The sequence below is a fragment of the Monocercomonoides exilis genome (genome assembly GCF_001643675.1).
Source record: "Monocercomonoides exilis strain PA203 chromosome Unknown scaffold6-2077815, whole genome shotgun sequence".
Classification (NCBI taxonomy): domain Eukaryota; phylum Preaxostyla; order Oxymonadida; family Polymastigidae; genus Monocercomonoides; species Monocercomonoides exilis.
The window spans coordinates 301,730-319,638 of NW_027150551.1; the positions used below are offsets into that span (position 1 = coordinate 301,730).

The 17,909-nt window shown below is 41.2% G+C and overlaps 1 protein-coding gene across 1 annotated transcript; it reads right to left on the minus strand.

The window, feature by feature from the left end:
* Positions 1-13: 13 nt before the first annotated feature.
* Positions 14-16,008, minus strand: MONOS_12264 (uncharacterized protein). The gene is made up of 4 exons (XM_067864871.1): positions 15,794-16,008; positions 12,197-15,740; positions 3,534-11,969; positions 14-3,422 (listed from the first exon to the last, which is right to left on the minus strand). The coding sequence occupies exons 2-4, from the start codon at positions 15,699-15,701 to the stop codon at positions 322-324; spliced, it is 15,042 nt and encodes a 5,013-aa protein (XP_067733709.1). The 5' UTR covers positions 15,702-15,740; positions 15,794-16,008; the 3' UTR covers positions 14-321.
* Positions 16,009-17,909: the final 1,901 nt, after the last annotated feature.

The window sequence follows — 17,909 nt, forward strand, 5'->3', positions numbered from 1 at the left end:
ACTGTAATTCAGATTAACTTGAAATAAAACATCAAATATTTTTTATCTGGAAAAAAATATGAGTTGCTTTTTTTGGAGAAAATATCATAAAACTAAGTAAACTCCAAAAATTAATATCAAAATAATGATAATAATATAATAATTTTGTTATAAAAAATTTTAAATGAAATAAAAGATAATATTTATATATCAGAAATTACACAAGAACACATAATCCAACAAATATAATATTGACAATACAATATAAAAAATAATATAATTTTAAAAAAATAAAAATATACGTTATCATGGGCTTCGAATTTGCCTTTCAGAAATATTTTTTTATTCACACAATTTTTTTAACCGTTCCTTTTCTATTCTTTTTTGCTCCTCCAAATATTCTTCAAATATGCTGGCATTTGAATCCTCTTTTTTACTCCTCTTTCTCTTTGGCCCCTCAGCCAGTTTCATCCCTCTTTTCCATCTCCCTTCGTTGCAGTACAAGATAATCATGCTCAGCTCCATCATCACGTCCCTCTTCCTCTCTTCGTCCCACGCCACATCCCTTCGAAAAAGCAGCATCTGCTTCTTCGCTTCCCTCTTCTCCTTTTCGTCCATCCCTGAAAACACCCCGCTTTCATTCAGCAGCTTCTCCCGCCTCTCGTTCTCTGCCTCGTTGCTTCCTCCCCTCAAAATAGCATCTGCAATAGAATTCGCACTGCTCATAGAAGAAAACGCTGTTCCAGCTGTATTTGTGTCTCCTTTTGTTGTTGTCAGAATCGAAGGCGGAGGCAGAGGCGGCAGAGGCGGAGCAGATGAGCCCTGCTGCTCGCACATTTGCATGCGCTTCTTCCACTCCAGACTCTGTTTGTGGTGCTCAATCAGCAAGTGCCCGTCTCTGTTTGCTTGAGAGACAGATGAAAGTGCAGAGGAAGAAGGCAAGTTTGACGCTGCATTGTTGTTTGACTGTGGAGAACGATACAAGCCATCTTCAGCCACACGCCACACGAAGAAGCGAGAGGGCGACTCAAACAGCTCATTAATGACTGGCTGTGCAACTGGCGATGCTTTGAGCACATCTTCTGCTCCGATTGATGATTCATTGGACGACTTCAATCGGGTGAACGCCTTTTCGACAGCGCTTCGGTTGCATCTGAGGATAAACTGGAGACATTTGGCTGATTCGAGTGCGATAAGAGATGTGGTTGGTGTTGAGACAAGCGCAGACAGATGGGGAACAGGCAGCGTGTTGTGCAGCTGGCTTATGTGCGATGAAAATGAGGCGTTTGAATAAGAAGAAGAAGAAATGCCTGAAGAAGAGTTTGAAGAAGACGCTTTTGAGTAAGCAGAAGCAGGCGAGCTGTGTGAAGAAGATGAAGGATCGTCGTCGAAGAGCAGATAAGACGTGGAAGTTGGCGTTGACATCTCAGAAAATGAAGAAGGTGAAGAAACAGTGCTAACAGTCGGAAGAGATGCAAATGAGGAAGTAGAAGGAGAATGCAACAGACTGTTGATGGAAGGCGAGAAGGAAGGAGAAGTGGCGAGAAGAGGCAGAGGAAGGGTGCAGGGGCAGAAGAGGCATAAGAACAGCAGTGATGGGATGGTATTTGATGTCAGCAAATAAGAGACGATCTTTGAGGCAGAGGAAGGCAAAGAAGGAGCAGACGAAGATGAAGAAGAAGAAGAAGAAGAAGATGAAGCATCTGAAGACGAAAAGTTAGTTGATTGCATATAATCTTTGCTTTCTGCAGGTTCATCGTTCTCCTTCTCGCACTTCCTCTTTTTCTCCTTCCTCAGAATTGTACTGTCTAAATCATTCATTATTTTCTCTGCGCCAGCCACGCGAAACATCTTCTGCGCAAACCGCATCGACGACACACGCCTCACTGGCGCCTGAAGAGACGCAGAAAATGCGTGGAAAGCGCTGCTGAGCAGAGAAAGCAGCATGCACAGCCCCAAATGAATCAGTCCAAATAGGAACGGATCTTGTAACAGCAGAACAGAAGCAGGCTGTGAGGAATATCTGAATGATTGTCTGTTCTGAGGCTTCGTCGACTGGATGGAAAGCTGTTTTGTGACGTTAGTCGCTCGTGTGTGTCTGAAGCAGAACACAATTGATTGGATCAAGGGAAGTTCTTCAGTGGATCCAAAGAGCTGCTTCTTTCTCTCTTCCACAAGTCTCGTTGTGCTGTTCATTTCAGACGAATGTTTCCCTCTTGTTTTATCTTTGCCCTTTCTGGAAGAGTTTGTTCGGCTTTCTTCTTCCACCTCGTCATCGTTTGTGATGACATCGTTGTTTGGATATGAAAGTGGAATGATTCCGTTGTTCATGTGCTGCACAACCGCTGGCACACACAGCGAAAGCAAAGACACAACACATTCAGCCACAAGCTGGTTGTGGAGCTGGCGAAGATCTGTGAATGTGATTTTTGGGAGAGCAGAAGAAGAAGACGATGATGATGAACTGTTGGAACTGGTTGAATCTCTGTTTTGAGTTGTTGGTGATGTCAGTTCTTCTTTTTGATCCTTTGAAGAAGTCGTACCATTATTATTATGTTGGTCTTGTTGTGTCATCATTTCTTCACTCGCATCCAGAACCTGAGGCGTCTGAGGTGCAGAAGAAGCAGAAGCAAGTGGGTCAGATGAAGCACCATCACGCATAAAACCGTCAAATTGTGGAGTTGGAGGCAATGAAGGGAGCAATGGTGTTTGTGGCAAAGGTGGAGGAGACGGGGTGGTTGGAGGTGATGGAGGCGGTGGAGGCAAAGGAGGAAGCGACTCAGACCCATCCAGATTGTCTTCAATGATATTGTCACTTCTGTCAGTTGTTTCATCTGCACTGCTGGCAGCAAACTCTCCTTCATTAAGAACAGTGTTGACAAGCGGCGGGGCTGAGGGTATTGAGCCAGAGGACGGAGGGAATGAAGGCGGACGTCTTTGTGGTGGAAGCGGGATCGCATTGATTGAAGCAGGCCTGGAAATAAGCGGAGAAACAAGAGATTTTCCTTTTTTGTTTTTGTTCAACAGCCGTCTTTGCAATGCAAACGAAGGTAGCTGACGAACCGCGTTGATAGTTGGTTTGTATTCGTCGAATGAAGGAACAGGCACTTCGGGTGTGTAGCTCTTCTGATGCAGTGCACGAAGCGACGGAGGCATCGGAGGGATGGGCGGAGGACGCGAAAGAGGAAACTGGGCAGGCAGCGATGCATGTGCAGTGGAAGAGGAAGAGAGCAGATTTGAGGGTGTTGGACGATCTGGTGTTGCTATTTGTGTGTGAGACACATGAACGAGAGGAGAAGATGCTGCCACTTCGTGTGGGTGCTTGTCGGTTGCTTCGTTTCTGTGCAAACGAGAAGGAGATGGCGCAGATGGAGTTGGGGAATTGGGCGTGCCTTCAAGATACTCTTTGATGAATCCACTGTGTGGAAGCGAATTGTTAAATTCTTTGTATTGTTATTGAAATTATAGGAAAATTATAAAGAATTATTGAAAAAATATCAATAACCAAAGTTTATAATCAAAAAAATAGATTTTCAAATTGTAAAAATTCAAACCAATCATATTGTCATTCCTCATTTCCGCTTCAATCTTCTTTTCTTCAAATGGAATCAGTGGATGCAGCACTCCATTTACTGACTCTGGACAGGCAATCCATTGAGCATGCAATGTCTTAAGACAATCACTGGCAACAATTAAGCAGCTGAAGCAGTGGAAAATGCAGCTGTAGATTTCAGACAGGAAAGATGTTCGGACTGAAAGAAGTGGATCTTCTGTTGTAAAAGTATTGCTATTTACTCCATTTTTTGATGATTCATTTGTTTTCTCGTCTTCTTCCTCTGACAAATGTGATGATGGGAAAAACGAGTGGATAACTTTGCATGTGCTGGTGACATAATCAGCAAGGGCAGGGAAGATGACACAGCGCAGACATCTGCAGATGATTTCGACGCCTTTGTTTGCAATGAATCGGGTGGATGGAGTTGTGGGATGGTGTGGAAGAGAGGAGTAAGAGGAGGAGGAGAAAGAAGAGGGAGAAGAGGAGGAGAGCGTTGTTGGAGGGAGTAGCAATGATAAGGTGAGTAAAGATGAAATAACAGAAAGAAGCGGAGAAAGAACAACTGGAAGGGAATATAATGGAGAATATCGCGTTTCCTCGAACAAACGAGTCGATGGCGTTGCTGCATTTGCTGATGGAATTGAACAAGAATCACTTGAATTCTGCTGCAGATGGTGTGAACGATGTGATTGGGTGATCTTTTCGTTGCTCATTGCGCCTTCAGCATTGATTTCGCTCTGAACAACAATTCTCTCTAAAAGTGACAGGAAAAACACGATGTCCAACGATGGCGTATTGTATGGAATTTTGACAAATGAAGAGGAAGAAGAAGAAGAAGAAGAAGAAGAAGAAGAAGAAGAAGAAGAAGAAGATGCAAAAGAAGCAACAACCTCTTCACTTTTGTCTGTCTCAATTTTCTGTTTGTCTTTCAAGTTGATTTTCCTCTTGTTGTCATTTCTGCATGATATGAACTTCTTCCACTGGTGTTCAAATTTGGCTGTTGTATTTGGCTGAGTAGCCAACTGTGGATGGGCAATCAGAAGAACGCTCAAAAAGCGGAGTAAAGAAGCGATTGTGGCAGAGTTAGTGATTGACACAGAAGGATTGGATGAAGAATTGGGTGAAGGAGAAGTGGTTGAATCTGAGGAAAGAGAAGAAGAATCAAAAAGAGTGTTCTTATCTTTGGCTTCTTTCTCTCTTTCATGGCGAGATTCTTTGGAAGAATTTATGTTAAGCAATCGATCTTTGACAAGCTTCGTAGCTTCTTCCACAACTATTTCTGGATCGTCTTTACAACAACTTAATTTATTGTTTCTTTCATTTGATTTGTCATCAACGCTCCAAGCAAGCCTTCGCATAGGAGAAGAAATCAACTGTGTCATTTCATTCTTTTGTGTTGAATTCATTGAGAAGTCCTGTTCTGTCTCAAATGGAGCCACACAAGGCAAGCAGAGAATGCTATTTTCACTCAGCTCTGCGATGACAGCGAGTGCAGAAGCCGCGATGGACATGGCCCCAAACGGAGACAGCTGCTCAAGCCGCACAAAAGGCGGGTAGCAGAGAAGAAGAGAGATTGGGAGGCGGGTGAGAGAGAGGAAGAAGCGGTGGGAGAGTGTGGAGTGTAATGGAAGAGACAAAGAATAAGATGACAACGCTGTGAAAGAAGGATGTTGGATGAACGTCCCGTTGAGAACAAGATCGGAACTGGAATCTGACTGCGCGGACGAAGATGAAGAAGCAGAGGAAGTGGAAGAAGAAACAGCAGTTGCAGTTGCCGTTGAGCGTATTCCAGCGAGTGCCCCAAGCTCTAATGCAGCCAGCATGTCTGTTGAGTCAGAGCCTCTCCACGGTGAATCCGACTCGAACACTGCTCTGTCTGGGTCGAAGTCGTCCACGCCAACAACACCCACCTCGCTGCGCATCTTCGACAGCGTCATCAGCATCATCTCTGCTCTTTCGCCGTTCGCTCTGTTCTCTTCTTCTCGGAACCCGAACCTGCCTCGCCTGTCATCGTCCTCTTCATAGCAGAAGGCATCGAGCTCGTCTGTGTCTTTGTCTGAGTCGTCCCTGTCTGCTGCAGTGTGATTGCATTCTCCCTGTGAATGATATCTTCCGTGCTGCACAAAGCTGCCCTGTGCTTTTCTGTTGCTTCGCAGTCTCCTGCCCCATCCGGTGAATCCTCTCCGGCGCTTTATGAATGGCTGGAAGAAAAGAGGAGAAGGAAACACAGCAGCAAACCAGTCGTCGGCAAAAAGAGAGCAAAAGATGAAGTCGACATCGCGGACGATGCTATTAAAGACAGCAGGAGAAGAAAAGAGGGGAGAAAGAGGAGAAATAAGAGGATGGGAAGAGAGTGTGCGTGAGGGTGATAGAGACAGCTCTTGTGAGGTTATTTTGAGGGCAGAGGAAGAAAGAGGAGTGAGTGGAATGTCTGAAGAAAGAGGGAGATAACGCACTGTGCAGAATGGAGGATGAGGCAGTGGGAATACCGTTGTGGGCTGCAGAACACGTGACTTTGAAGAAGGACGTTTGGATTGTTGAGGTTCTGTGCTCACAGAAGAAGAATCATTTCCATTGCGTTTTTGTGCTATTTCAACAAGTTTTGAAGTTGAAGGAGGGTTGATGAACCATTCAAATGGATTGTCTGATAATTCGGTTATGAAATCAGAAAGAAGAGCAGACGCTGTGCTTTTCAGTGTGACGGCAGAGGAGCTGTTCCAAATGGTGTTGGCAAAAAGAGGAGGAAGAGAGGAAGCAGAAGAAGAGGAATTTGATGTGAAAAGCTGAGGATAAGAAGAAGTAATTGTTGTTGTGATTTCTTGTGAACCAGATGCAGATGAAGATGAATAAATTGCAATGAGATTGGCAAACTCGAAAAGAGGAAGCGGATGAAGCGGGCGAAGAATCTGCAGAAGAATCGAAGGAATGAACGTTGTTGTTGGATTGGAGGAGATGATGAAAGAGGAGGAAGAAGGAATGTGCGAAAAAGACGTTCGCAAAAGAGGCTGAGGAAAAGTGAATCCAGATGATGATGAAGAAGATATCGAAGAAGTTGAAGAAGCAGAAGAAGAAGAAGATTTAACAGAACTCATTTCTGTGTTTGCATTGCCTTCGATGTCAGGAGAAAACACGAGGGCGTCATCGGGTCTGCAGACAAACAGAAGAGATAGCAGAGAAGGCGGAAGAGCAGCAAGCAAGACAGATGAAGGCATTAGAGAAGTGACAGAATAAGGAAGCACTGCCAAATAAGAAGAAGAAACATTTGAAGCTGATTGTTCATTTGATGAAGAATATGCAGAAGCGAATGAAAGATCGTTTACAGCCAGAATCAGCGCCTGCCAGCTGAATGAAGAAGGAGCAAAGGATAGTTCAATTGCTTGCAATGGATTGATTACAAGTGTTGGGTCAGACTTCATTGCGAGCTGCTGTACGAGAGAAGGGGCGGAGAGGAAGAATGAAAGAGAAGGGGAGAAAGAGGAAGAGGCAGAAGAAGAGGAAGAGGAAGAAGATGATGATGATCCTAAAGGCAAAGAAGGAGAGGACAAAGGAACCAGAGAAGACATGTTGGAGAGAGAATTCAGAAAGTGGAATGACTTCATCGAAGGAGAAGGACGATGAAAGCGGGGTGACTGCATTGGAGAAGAGGCAGTAAAAGGAGAAGAGGAAGAAGAGGAAGAGGAAGGATTAAATGAAACAGAGTGCATATGCGCTGAGCGCTTGATCGGTGTTGATGCACCAAACAGCATGTCTTGCATCTGGTGTGTTGTTATCTTCATTCTTGTTGCCTGCTTCTTGTTCAATTTTGCTGCCTCTTTCTCTCTGTGACGCTTCTCATTCATCACAGCCACCACCACACAGAACTTCAGCAGTGCAGCTGTGTCAGCATCGACCCCTTCCTTCAAAACATGCAGCAGAAACGCATTCAAACCAGACTGTTCAATCTGAGACTGTGCAGCCAGTTGAGAGGGATGGAGCGAGTCGAGTGAGAAAAGAGAGAGAAGAAGGCGGGAGCTTGTTTGGCGGATGGGGGGAGAAGGCAGGAGGAGGCAGCGGCTGATCAGATGGAGCATGAACGGTGGGGGAACAGAAGATGGCGAAAGTGACTGAGAACTCAATGGAGAGTCAATTGATAAATATGAAGGTGATCTGTCTGTGTTGTTGTTCTGCTTGGCTTTTTCTGCCTCGTTGCGTCTTTCCATCAGGTTGTTGAATGTCTTCCAATCGCCCCAGGCGCCAAATGAATGTGGGAAGGCGTTGATGACATGGTGCAGTGAGTCTATTGCGAGAAGGAGAAGAGACAAAGTGTCTGGCGGAGAGAACAGAAGCAAGGAAAGCGATAGAGCAGGGAGCGAAGAAGGAGAAGGAATGTTTTGGGTAGATTTCTGTGATGTTTTGGAGAAAGCGACTTCGGAAGGCAAAAAGCTGGCATTGTCTGTGTTGTTCATCCACCAATAGTTCTTCTTGTTCTCTTTGATTTCGGCTAAGATGCTGTGTGCTGTTTCAGAAGAGATGGAAAGAGGGAAGGGTGTGAAAAGCGATAAGATGGCACCTCCTCGCATCATCCTTGCTGCTGCTCCCCATTCGCCATTTGGCTGTTCATAAAGAGATGATTCGTCTTCAACTTCTTCTTCTGCTTCTTCCTCCTCCTCCTCTTCATTGTTGCTATCGTCGTCTTCCGATTCAATTTCATCTGATTCTTCGCTGCTTTCATCGTCACTCTGCACATCTTCGCTTCTTTTGCCTTTCTTTTTCAAATTGCCCTTTTCAGCAGTGTCGTCTCCTTCTTCTTCAATTCTTCTGATTCTTTTTTCATCTCTTTCCAACTCGCTGTCTGCCTCTTCATCATCGCTCTTATTCCCACTCTGTAAATTGTCTCTATCAACTTCTTCGTTAAGCAGTCTTTCGTCTCCGCTGAGCAGTTTTCCTTTCCTTCCTTTTTCTTTTTCTTTTTCCTTTTGTCTGCGTTGTGCCTGTCTTCTGATGGTTTCGCTGAGCGGTGTTGCCTGCAATGCGGCAGACACGTCATCTTCATCAGCGTCAATGTCAAACAGCTCAAAGGATGACTGAGATATTGAAGATCCACTGCTAAATGAAGAAGATGAGGAGGATGAATAAGAAGATGGTGAGAGAGAAGAAGAAGAAGAAGATTCATCTGAAGATAGTTCAACATCTGAATCTTGTTCTATCAGAAGAGGGGAAGGCGTTGTTTCACTTCCTCCTTCTTTCCCTTCTCTTTTCTCAGATCTTATTATCATTTCATTTTTGCTCCTTTGTTCTCTCAGTCTCTTCTTTTCGTCAGCTTTCTTCTTCGCTTTCTCCTCTCTTTCTTTTCTCTTCTTCTCTCTTCTTTCCTGTTTTTCCTGTTTGCTCTGTTCTGTTTCCTCTTTCTTTTCTTTCTCTTTACGATGCGTTTTCCTTCTTCTTGTCCTTTCTTCCCCATTTCCTCCATATCGCGCAGTGAGTGGCGACGCAGATGGCACATACGAAGAGAAGCTGAACGGAGATTGCTTCTGAGGCGACGAAAGCACACTCCATTGGGAAGGTGAGTGTGGTGGGGTGTGATACCCTAAGAGTGAAGAGGAAGAAAAAGAGGTGGAAGAAGAATGGCCCAGTGGAGAAGGGTTGGCAGATGCGTTGAGTGGTGAGGACGACAAAAAGCGAATTGTGGCTGTCATCGAAACCGGAGACTGAGAAAAATTGGTTGAAAATCGCTTGTTTTGCGGGGAGTCATATTGTTGCATGTGAGCTTTTGAATGAATGTGATGTTTGTTGTGCTTTTTGTTATTATTGCGCTTTTGAGAATGCGAAGGAGATGCGGATGAGGATGACTCATTCGACCGATGCTTGCCCATTTTGTGTTGGACTGGCGTTGACAGAACAGTTGAAGGTCTGGCTGGCTGTGCAGTGACCGGTTTATTCTCCTGTTTGTTTTGCACTTTGTTGGTTTCTTTGTCAGCTTGCTGACCTTTTTTACTTTGTTTTTCCTTTTCCTGCTTCCCTTCTTGTTGTTCTGATCTGCTCTTTCTTTTTTCGCTGCTTGATTTGTTCTTATCTGCCAGGACAAGATCGATGAAGAGCTGCTTGTCGATCTCTTCATAATCAGATGACAGGTCCCAATCTGAACTGGCAGAGCAAGATGAACTGCGCCTCTTATTCGATTTTCCTCTTCGTGAGACGCGAGATGACGATGAAGAATAGCTTCTGGCAGAAGAGTCATCCGAATACGAATTCGATGAATATGTTGAATATGAAAGTACATCTTCATCGCTTTCATCTTCGTCATCTGAATAGTTCCCTCCAAAATCACTTGCATCTGACGAATAATCTGTCGCGTCTGAATAGCCAACAACATACAGCTCTTCTCTCTCGTCAAATTCAAACCCTCCTCCATCTTCTACTCCACACACAGCATTAACATCGTCAAATCCCACACATATCAAATTCTGCTCTTTCTTCCTTCTTTGCTTGTTTCTTTCCTTTTCTCTTTCGAAATCTCCAAACATTCCATTCCTTCTTTCCTCATCTCTTTTAAAAGCCTTTCCTCTCATCCGAGAACCTGCTCCAAATCCGCTTATGCTCCTTAATCCTCTTCTCAGCCTCTTCATCTCGTCCATTTCTCTGACCATCTCTTGCTCCTGTTTCAAAATAAGTTTTTCTTCTTCTTCGTCTTCGTCTAAAGAAGAATAAAATGAGCATACAGCGCAGGTTTGATTAGCGCAGGTTTGAATATAATACCCAGATTGTTCATCTGAAGCAGTTTCTGAAGAAGGCGCCTCTGCTGTTGATGCATTTCGGAGGGAAGAAGGCAAAGCAGCTCCATTGACTGGAGTGGAATAGCCAGGGTTGTTGGTTCTCATCGATCCCATGTTGTTGTTCGTTGATGGTGTGAAAGGAACGATCTCTTTGACATCATTCGTCAGAAGTGAGGATTGAATCCTGTCGGTTTCCATCTCTCTCTCTTTCTCTCTTTCTCTTTGCTTTGCTTCTTCTCTCTCTTTCAACTGCTGCACCCATCTTCGTTCTCCAGTGCCTGAATTGAAATTCTTTGGAGTTGTTGAAACAGATGGTGAATGTTTGTGTGCAGCTAAAAACATTTTCTTTTCTTTTTCTGATGGTTTGGTTGCGCTTTCTTTCTTCATCAAGGAAAGCTTCTTCCCTTGCTTGTTTTTCTCATCCTCCTTTTTATTCTCCTTTGCGTTCATTTGCCTCTGAAATCTCCTTCTTTGTCTTTCTCTCCTCCACCACATCCTTTCATTGCTCTTCTTTTCTCTTCTTACAGTTTTTTTCAATCCCACAAGCTGTTTCCCAAGATGAGTGCGTCGCCCAACTGAAAGGGGAAACGATGGGTTTCTTTCAAATAGCCTCACAAATGGACCGATTGTCTTCACAATAGAAAGAGGAGAGGATAAAGGAATCGGACAAGTCAATAGAGAAGTGATGGAATGCTTGCGGTGTACAGAAAAAGAATGAGTAAAGCAAGAAGAAGAAGCAGAAGCAGATAAAGCAGAAGGATCTCCGAGCTTGACTGTTTGGAGCATCTCATGATTTTTTTGTGAGACAAACCTTTTTGCAATTCGGCGAGGCAAAGGAAGTGGGAGAAAAGAAAAGAGAATACATAAAACAAAGCCAATACTGAAAAGAGAAGGGAAAATTGATAAGCCGTCAGATTCAACAAACACAGAAGTGCGATAGTGGGAAGAAATAAGAAGAGTGTGGAGAAGAGAAAGAGAGTGAACTAACATCTGGGAGACAACAGATAAAATCAGCATCAGTTGCGAAGCTTCTGTGAATTCTTGTTGTTTTGCCAAAGAAAGTTCATTTCTGCAATTATCATTATAAACTTTTGTATTCTCAGATTTCTTTGAGTTCAGCTTCTTGTTTTTAGACTTTTCGTTTGCATTTGAGTTTTCTTTACTGGAAAAGCTGTTTTCGCACAGAGTTTTGATGATTGAACGCTGGATGATTTTTCTCACTTCTGGAAAAGAAGCGAATGAAATGACGACACAAATGGCTGACTTTATAAGAGAGATCAACGAAGAAAGAGGAATCAATGGTCTTGTTTGTGGATGCAAGCGAACACAGCAGCAGAGAAAGCGAATGAGAAGAGACAAAGTGAGGAGGGAGTGGAACGATGTTGTGAGAGGTGATGAAGTGAACAGAAGAAGAGCGGAATGGGATGAAGAAGCATTTTGAGAGGATTGCTCATTGGAAGAATTGAGAGATGATGATAAAACAGATGAGCTGTTTGAGGATGTGTTCAGTGAAAAGCCAAAGCAGAGCAGCTGGGCAAAGCAATGGAAGTGTGTCTGAATGGTTGAAACGATTTGTGAAACAAGAGAAATTGGATCAAATGGATAGAACAGAGGAAAGCTTGCTCGATGGCAGTCATCGAAAGGATCCATTGAGAAGTCGCAAGAAGGCATTTGAGAAGATTCTGAATAAATTAATGATGTATAAATTGGTTTGATAAAAAAGAATAGATTTGAAAAAATTCCAATGGAGAAAAAAAATGAAGAACAAAAATGATTTTTGGAATAAAAAATAAATATTTTGCAGATTTACAAACATAAACAAAACATATCATGAAATAAAACGAAATAAAAAAGAGAAAGAAAGATAAGTTAAAGCATTTATATAAAAATGTTTCCAAATAAAACATACCACTTTTAGCGTTTGCAGCACTTATGAACAAGTCTCTTTTTGGAGTCATCCACAACACAGGTTCCCACTCCAGCAGCAGCAAATCAATTGAGATTCCGTTCAGAAATGTGAACTTTGTTTCAGAAGAAAACGAGAGAGGCAACGAAGACGAGTGCTGAAAAAGCAGAGGAGGAAGCAGAAGCAGAGCAGAAGGATGAAGAAAAGGTGAGTTCATGTACTGTGCCACAATGTCAGAAGGTGAAGATTCCGTTGGTGCCTTTGAAGCTGGATTCAATGCAGACACGAAAGGAGGAGGAGGAAACAGCGTGGAATGACGCTTAAGTTCCCTTGGCTTTGTAGAAGGCTCTTTTATGAGTGACATTTTGGTGTTCTTTTCTCCGTCGCTTTGCGAATCTGACTCTTCCTTTGCTTCATTGCTGTTATCATCGCTGTCGCTCTCTTCTTTACTGCTTTCATCTTCTTTTTCCCTTTCTCTTTCCCTTTCCTTTTCTTCTTCCTTCTTTTCCGTTCCTTCGACCTTCGAGCACTTCAGCTCAAAGTCCTTCATCTCCTTCAGCAGCCGCTGCACAACCGCCTCTCTTTCTTCTCTGCCCCACACCAACACAGGCGAGCAATGGGTCGAGTCATACAGCGCCCAGAACGCCCCGCTGTTGATGGGAAGAAAAGGAGAGGAAAGAGAAGGAAGTGATGAGGCTGATGAACTGCTCTTTTGCTGTTTGGATTTATTTCCTTTTGAGCGAACTTGCATTGTTGAATAAATATCATCGTCATCATCATCAAAATCTCTTGATATGCCGCTTTTCTCATCGGCTGTCCTTCCTTCTCCATTTTCTTCTCGTTCATTATCTCTCTCTCGTTGAACAGCTTCTTTTATTTCTTGCTTTATCGTCGTTTTGTTCATCAGAGCAGCCAATGGTTGTGAAGTAGAGCCTGTCTGATTCAGACCTCCATCTCTATTATCTCCTTTCTTCGCATCGTTCTTTGCTTTTTTGGCTTTTTCGCTTTCTTTCAAATCATCCACTTTCTTCTTCATTCTCATCAGCTCCACAACTGCTGTGTGCATTGCCGAGTTCTCACTCACATCAAAATGGTGTATTTTGGACTGCTTCTTTCCTTTCCATCCGAAATACATTCCTTTTTTCTGCATCAGCTTAACTGCGCGGTCAATCGAAGTCAGAAAAGTTATGTCTGAAATGTCTCTTCCACTTCCATCCAAATCAACATGTGTTAAGAGTGACAAAGGTGGCGGTGGAGGAGAAGATCTAAATTGAATGCTGCATTCTTCAGAGTTTGTTCTTCTGTCTTCTGAAGAGGAAGATGCCACTGGAGCTGTCACAAGATAAATTCTCTTTCTTGAATCTCCTTCATTCTTCTCTGTTTTTCTCGTTTTTTCTCTTCCAGCTGCCCTTTTCTGCTTTCTCGTCCATTTCTCTCTTTCTGCCTTTTCTGCCTTTTCCTTCTCTTTCCTCTCATTTGTGCCCAGTTCTCTTGCTGCAATGCTTATCATCCTCGTGTTGTCGATCAGTGATTCCCGCAGCACCCAAAGCGAATGGACAGACGCTGCCCGCTCTCTCAGCCGCTCCTCCTTCGAAGTGATGCGCCAGCCTGCCCCGTCTGCTCCGCCATAACAGCAGGAAGGATTGCTCGATGCAGATGAAGATGACTGAGAAGACGATGAAGATGTTTTTGAATTTGCAGATGAATAATAGCCGTCGCTTGAAAATGTATTCTTTTTCTCTCTTCTGTCGCTCCAGTCGTCCTGTCCTTCTCCTTCTTTCCTCCATCTTCTTCCGATGTCTGTTGCATCACTGGCATTCCACCCAGCCAGCGGGTCGAAGCAGAGCGAAGGTGACATCTGATAGTAGAAGAAGAAAGGAGAAAGGAAAGACCATTGTGTGTGTGCTGGAAGAAGGAAAGGAGAAAGGAGATAAAGTGGTGTATGCCATGTGAGAAGAGGAGGATACGGGAATCGGACAGATGGAGCATTTGAATGTGCTTCTGTTGATTCAAAAGCATCTGATGCTGATGCATCTTGAGATGTGGCTGATTTGCTCGCTTCTTGTTCTTCCATTTTGCTTCTGATTGAAATGTCGACTGGAAACATAAGCGGAAAAAGCGCAGGAAATGGGTTTTTAGCTGCAGACAGCATCGTTGGAAATGGTGTAAATTCGCTTGGCTTCTCATTTTCCTTTGCGTCGTCTGTTTTTTTAGCTTCTGCTTTGCTGCTTTCTCCATTGTTCTTTTTCGTTTGTTCAGTGGCTTCATTCAATTTTGATTTTTCCTTCATTTTCTCTTCGACACAGCTGTTTATCCACAACAAGGGTGAAGGGCAGAGCGAAACTGAGCCGAAATCTGCCTTTGCTTTGTCTTCATCCACACAAATAAGTCCTGTCTGCGCTGGATGAACTGTGGTGGGAGAAAGCGAAGGTGACAGCAAAGACGAAGGGAAAAGGGTATTCAGATAGAAAGGAACTGCCTCAGACGGAAGAAGAAGGAAAACAAGCTCGCGGTAGCAGTCTCGCAGATGCATAGCAGCAGAGCTGGGTAACTTTTGATACTTGTGAATTGCAGATTTCTTTTGAATGAGCTTTGATTGAGCGAAAGTCGAAGAAGAAGAAGAAGAAGGCGATGAATTTTCAATCGATGCAGACTGCGAAAGAGGAGAAGGACGGTGCGAGTAAGGCTGCTTTAGTCCTGCAGAAAAAGAAGACGATGAAGACGCTGGGAGATTTGAAGACGTTGCATTTGCGGATGAGCCAAATGAAGCAACTGGGCTTGCTGCATGTGATTCTTTCCAGTTATTCCTTTTGTTTTCGTTGAGCGACGAGCTTTCTGTTGTTTTTCCTCCGAGCAGGCCTCCTGCTTCGAGTTCTGAGGCATCGACGCACCCAGATGCCATCATCCATGTCAAGGCGCCACATCGGTGAGCCATCGTCTGGACTCTCTGGACGGCTCTTGGTGGTGAAAATAGCAAAAAGGCTCGTAATAATGTCATTGACAGGAGACGGACGGTGTACAAACGAATGTACACAGGTGAAAGCTCGAGTAATGCTTGAGGTGAAAAGGGAAGTGTTATCTTTTGGTTTATGATTTTATCTGTTTCTGACGACTCTGAAAGGAGAGTTGATAATGAAAAATAATCTGAATTAGACTTTGTTGGGGGACGGGTGAGACGAAGCAAAAATAGGGCATGGTATTCTATTAATTTGGCTGTGGATTCCATTGTAGAATAATTTGTTGACCATGAACGATGGCAAAATATGGAAACAAACAATCCTAAACAAAGAGCAACAATCATCTCATCGCCTCCTGGAGCTGCAAACTTCATTGCAACCCTCATGATTGTTTTATGACCAAATGCAGAGTATAATTTTGTTTTATTCGCCATTTCAACTTTAATTAATTGTTGTTGATTCTTCCCACAAATAAATCCTGCCTCAACGATTTGAAATAATGCACACAAAGAACATTTGACAACTTTGGGGGATGAATGAAAAAAATGCATCGTCCACTGAAGGTCTTTATTTTTTGAATTTGTCAGTTGCTTCAAAATACGGATTTAACGCAAAAAGAAGAAGAAAATTTTCAAATGCAAACCTCAAAAATAGTTCTTGATGTTAAAACTTTTTGTACAAGTGTGAACAACTGAACCAATTCATCGCTATCGTTTGATATTGATAGATAAAAATATATGTCGCGAATAATTGAATCTTTTTTTAATTGAAGATTTGGATGTTGCGGAATAAGTTCATTTAAATCTGAGACAATTTGCTGCCATTCTGTTGTGATTTTCTTTTTACGATTTTGATGAAGAGTTTCTGTTAACTGAGCTATTTTTGTTTGTCCTTGTCCCATCTTTTTAATAAAGGGAAAGAAAAAGTCTTGGAGCAAAAATATTTCACTATTTCGTCTATTAATTATGCTGAATTTTTGAAAAATATTTCAAATTCTTTTGGATTATTTTCAGATATTCTCAATAATCTTTGAATAATCTGAAAAAATATTTAAAAAATTTAGAATTATTCTCAATTCTTTTTGAAATAAAAATGTTTTTTTTTTTTTTTTTTTTTTTTTTTTTTTTTGGAATTCCGAGTTCAATGATCGCAGCATTCGTTTCAATCGTCAAAAAGCTATATAATATATAAGTCGATCAAATATTTTTTTCAAAGTTCTTTTTGTTAAGTTTTCTGAGGAGGGTCAACTTTTCTATGGGACTTTTTTTCTTATCGTCACTTTTTATGTATAAAGCTTCCTATCAACAAAAAATCCCCTATGAATTTCAACACATACACCACACTTTTTTGCTTGTTTCAGCTGATACTTTTGCAGTTTGTTTTTAGATTTTTATTCTTTAGTCATCGAGATATTTCGTTTTTTTGCCAAATTAAATAGGACTTTTTCTAGTCAACCAGGCAACGTCCATGAAAATGGGGACATGTTTTGAATAGCTTTTTCGAAGATCAATCTTTTTTTATATTTTTTTTAAACAAATAATTTTTTCGTGATATTTTTACATTTCATTTTTATAATAACATGCAAGAACAAAACCGATTCTTTCTTTGTTAATATAATGAAATGATAAAATTAAAAAATTTGATATGAAAACAAATACATTATTAATGATGTGTTGAAAATATGAAACATTGTTTTTTTCTATTTATCTTGAACAGCCAAATGGTACCAACTGCTTTTGATCTTCGATCAAACTTTCGTTGTTTTGATGATTCCTTGACAATTCGAAAATTTTAATATTCATCTTTTGATATACATTTTTATAAAAGTATTTGTTTTGCATATCATTTTTTTTTATCATTTCATTATATAAACGAAGAAATAATCGGTTTTGTTCTTGCATGTTGTCAAAAAAATGAAATGTGAAAAAAAAACAAGAAAAAAGTGTTTGTGAAAAAAAGAATTAAAAAATAGTTATATTATAGTTTATCCAATTCAAAACAAGTTATGAATTTCTTTTGAGCTACTTGGTTCGCTGATACACCATTTATTATTCGATTTTGGTAAACTAATTATTCAAAATTGTTAAACTTTTTTTTCGAAATTAATAAACTTATTATTCGAAATTGGTAAACTTCTTATTCAAAATTAATAAAATTCAGCATTTTTTATTAAAAATTTTTTTGATATAATATGATCACTGGCTGACTGTCAGAAAGTGATTAAAATGTTTTGTTTTTTCATTGTTTTTAAAAAGGATGAAAAATTGAACCCCGATTTTTATTATTTGTGAATAAACATGAAATTTTTTGATATTTCAGAAAAAATTCATCATCATGGAAATCGGATAATTTTCAAATGAATTCACCTCACATCGATAAATAATGAGAAATTCAATCAAGAAAAGTTATTCGCATCAGTTTTTCAAACAAAAATACAAATATTTTTTGGAAACAGAATAAATCTGTAAATACACTTTAGAAAATCTTTAATTGTTTTTTATTGTTCATCTGAATAAAATTAAATTTCAATAACTTTTCTTGATTGAATTTCTCATTATTTATCGATGTGAGGTGAATTCATTTGAAAATTATCCGATTTCCATGATGATGAATTTTTTCTGAAATATCAAAAAATTTCATGTTTATTCACAAATAATAAAAATCGGGGTTCAATTTTTCATCCTTTTTAAAAACAATGAAAAAACAAAACATTTTAATCACTTTCTGACAGTCAGCCAGTGATCATATGATATCAAAAA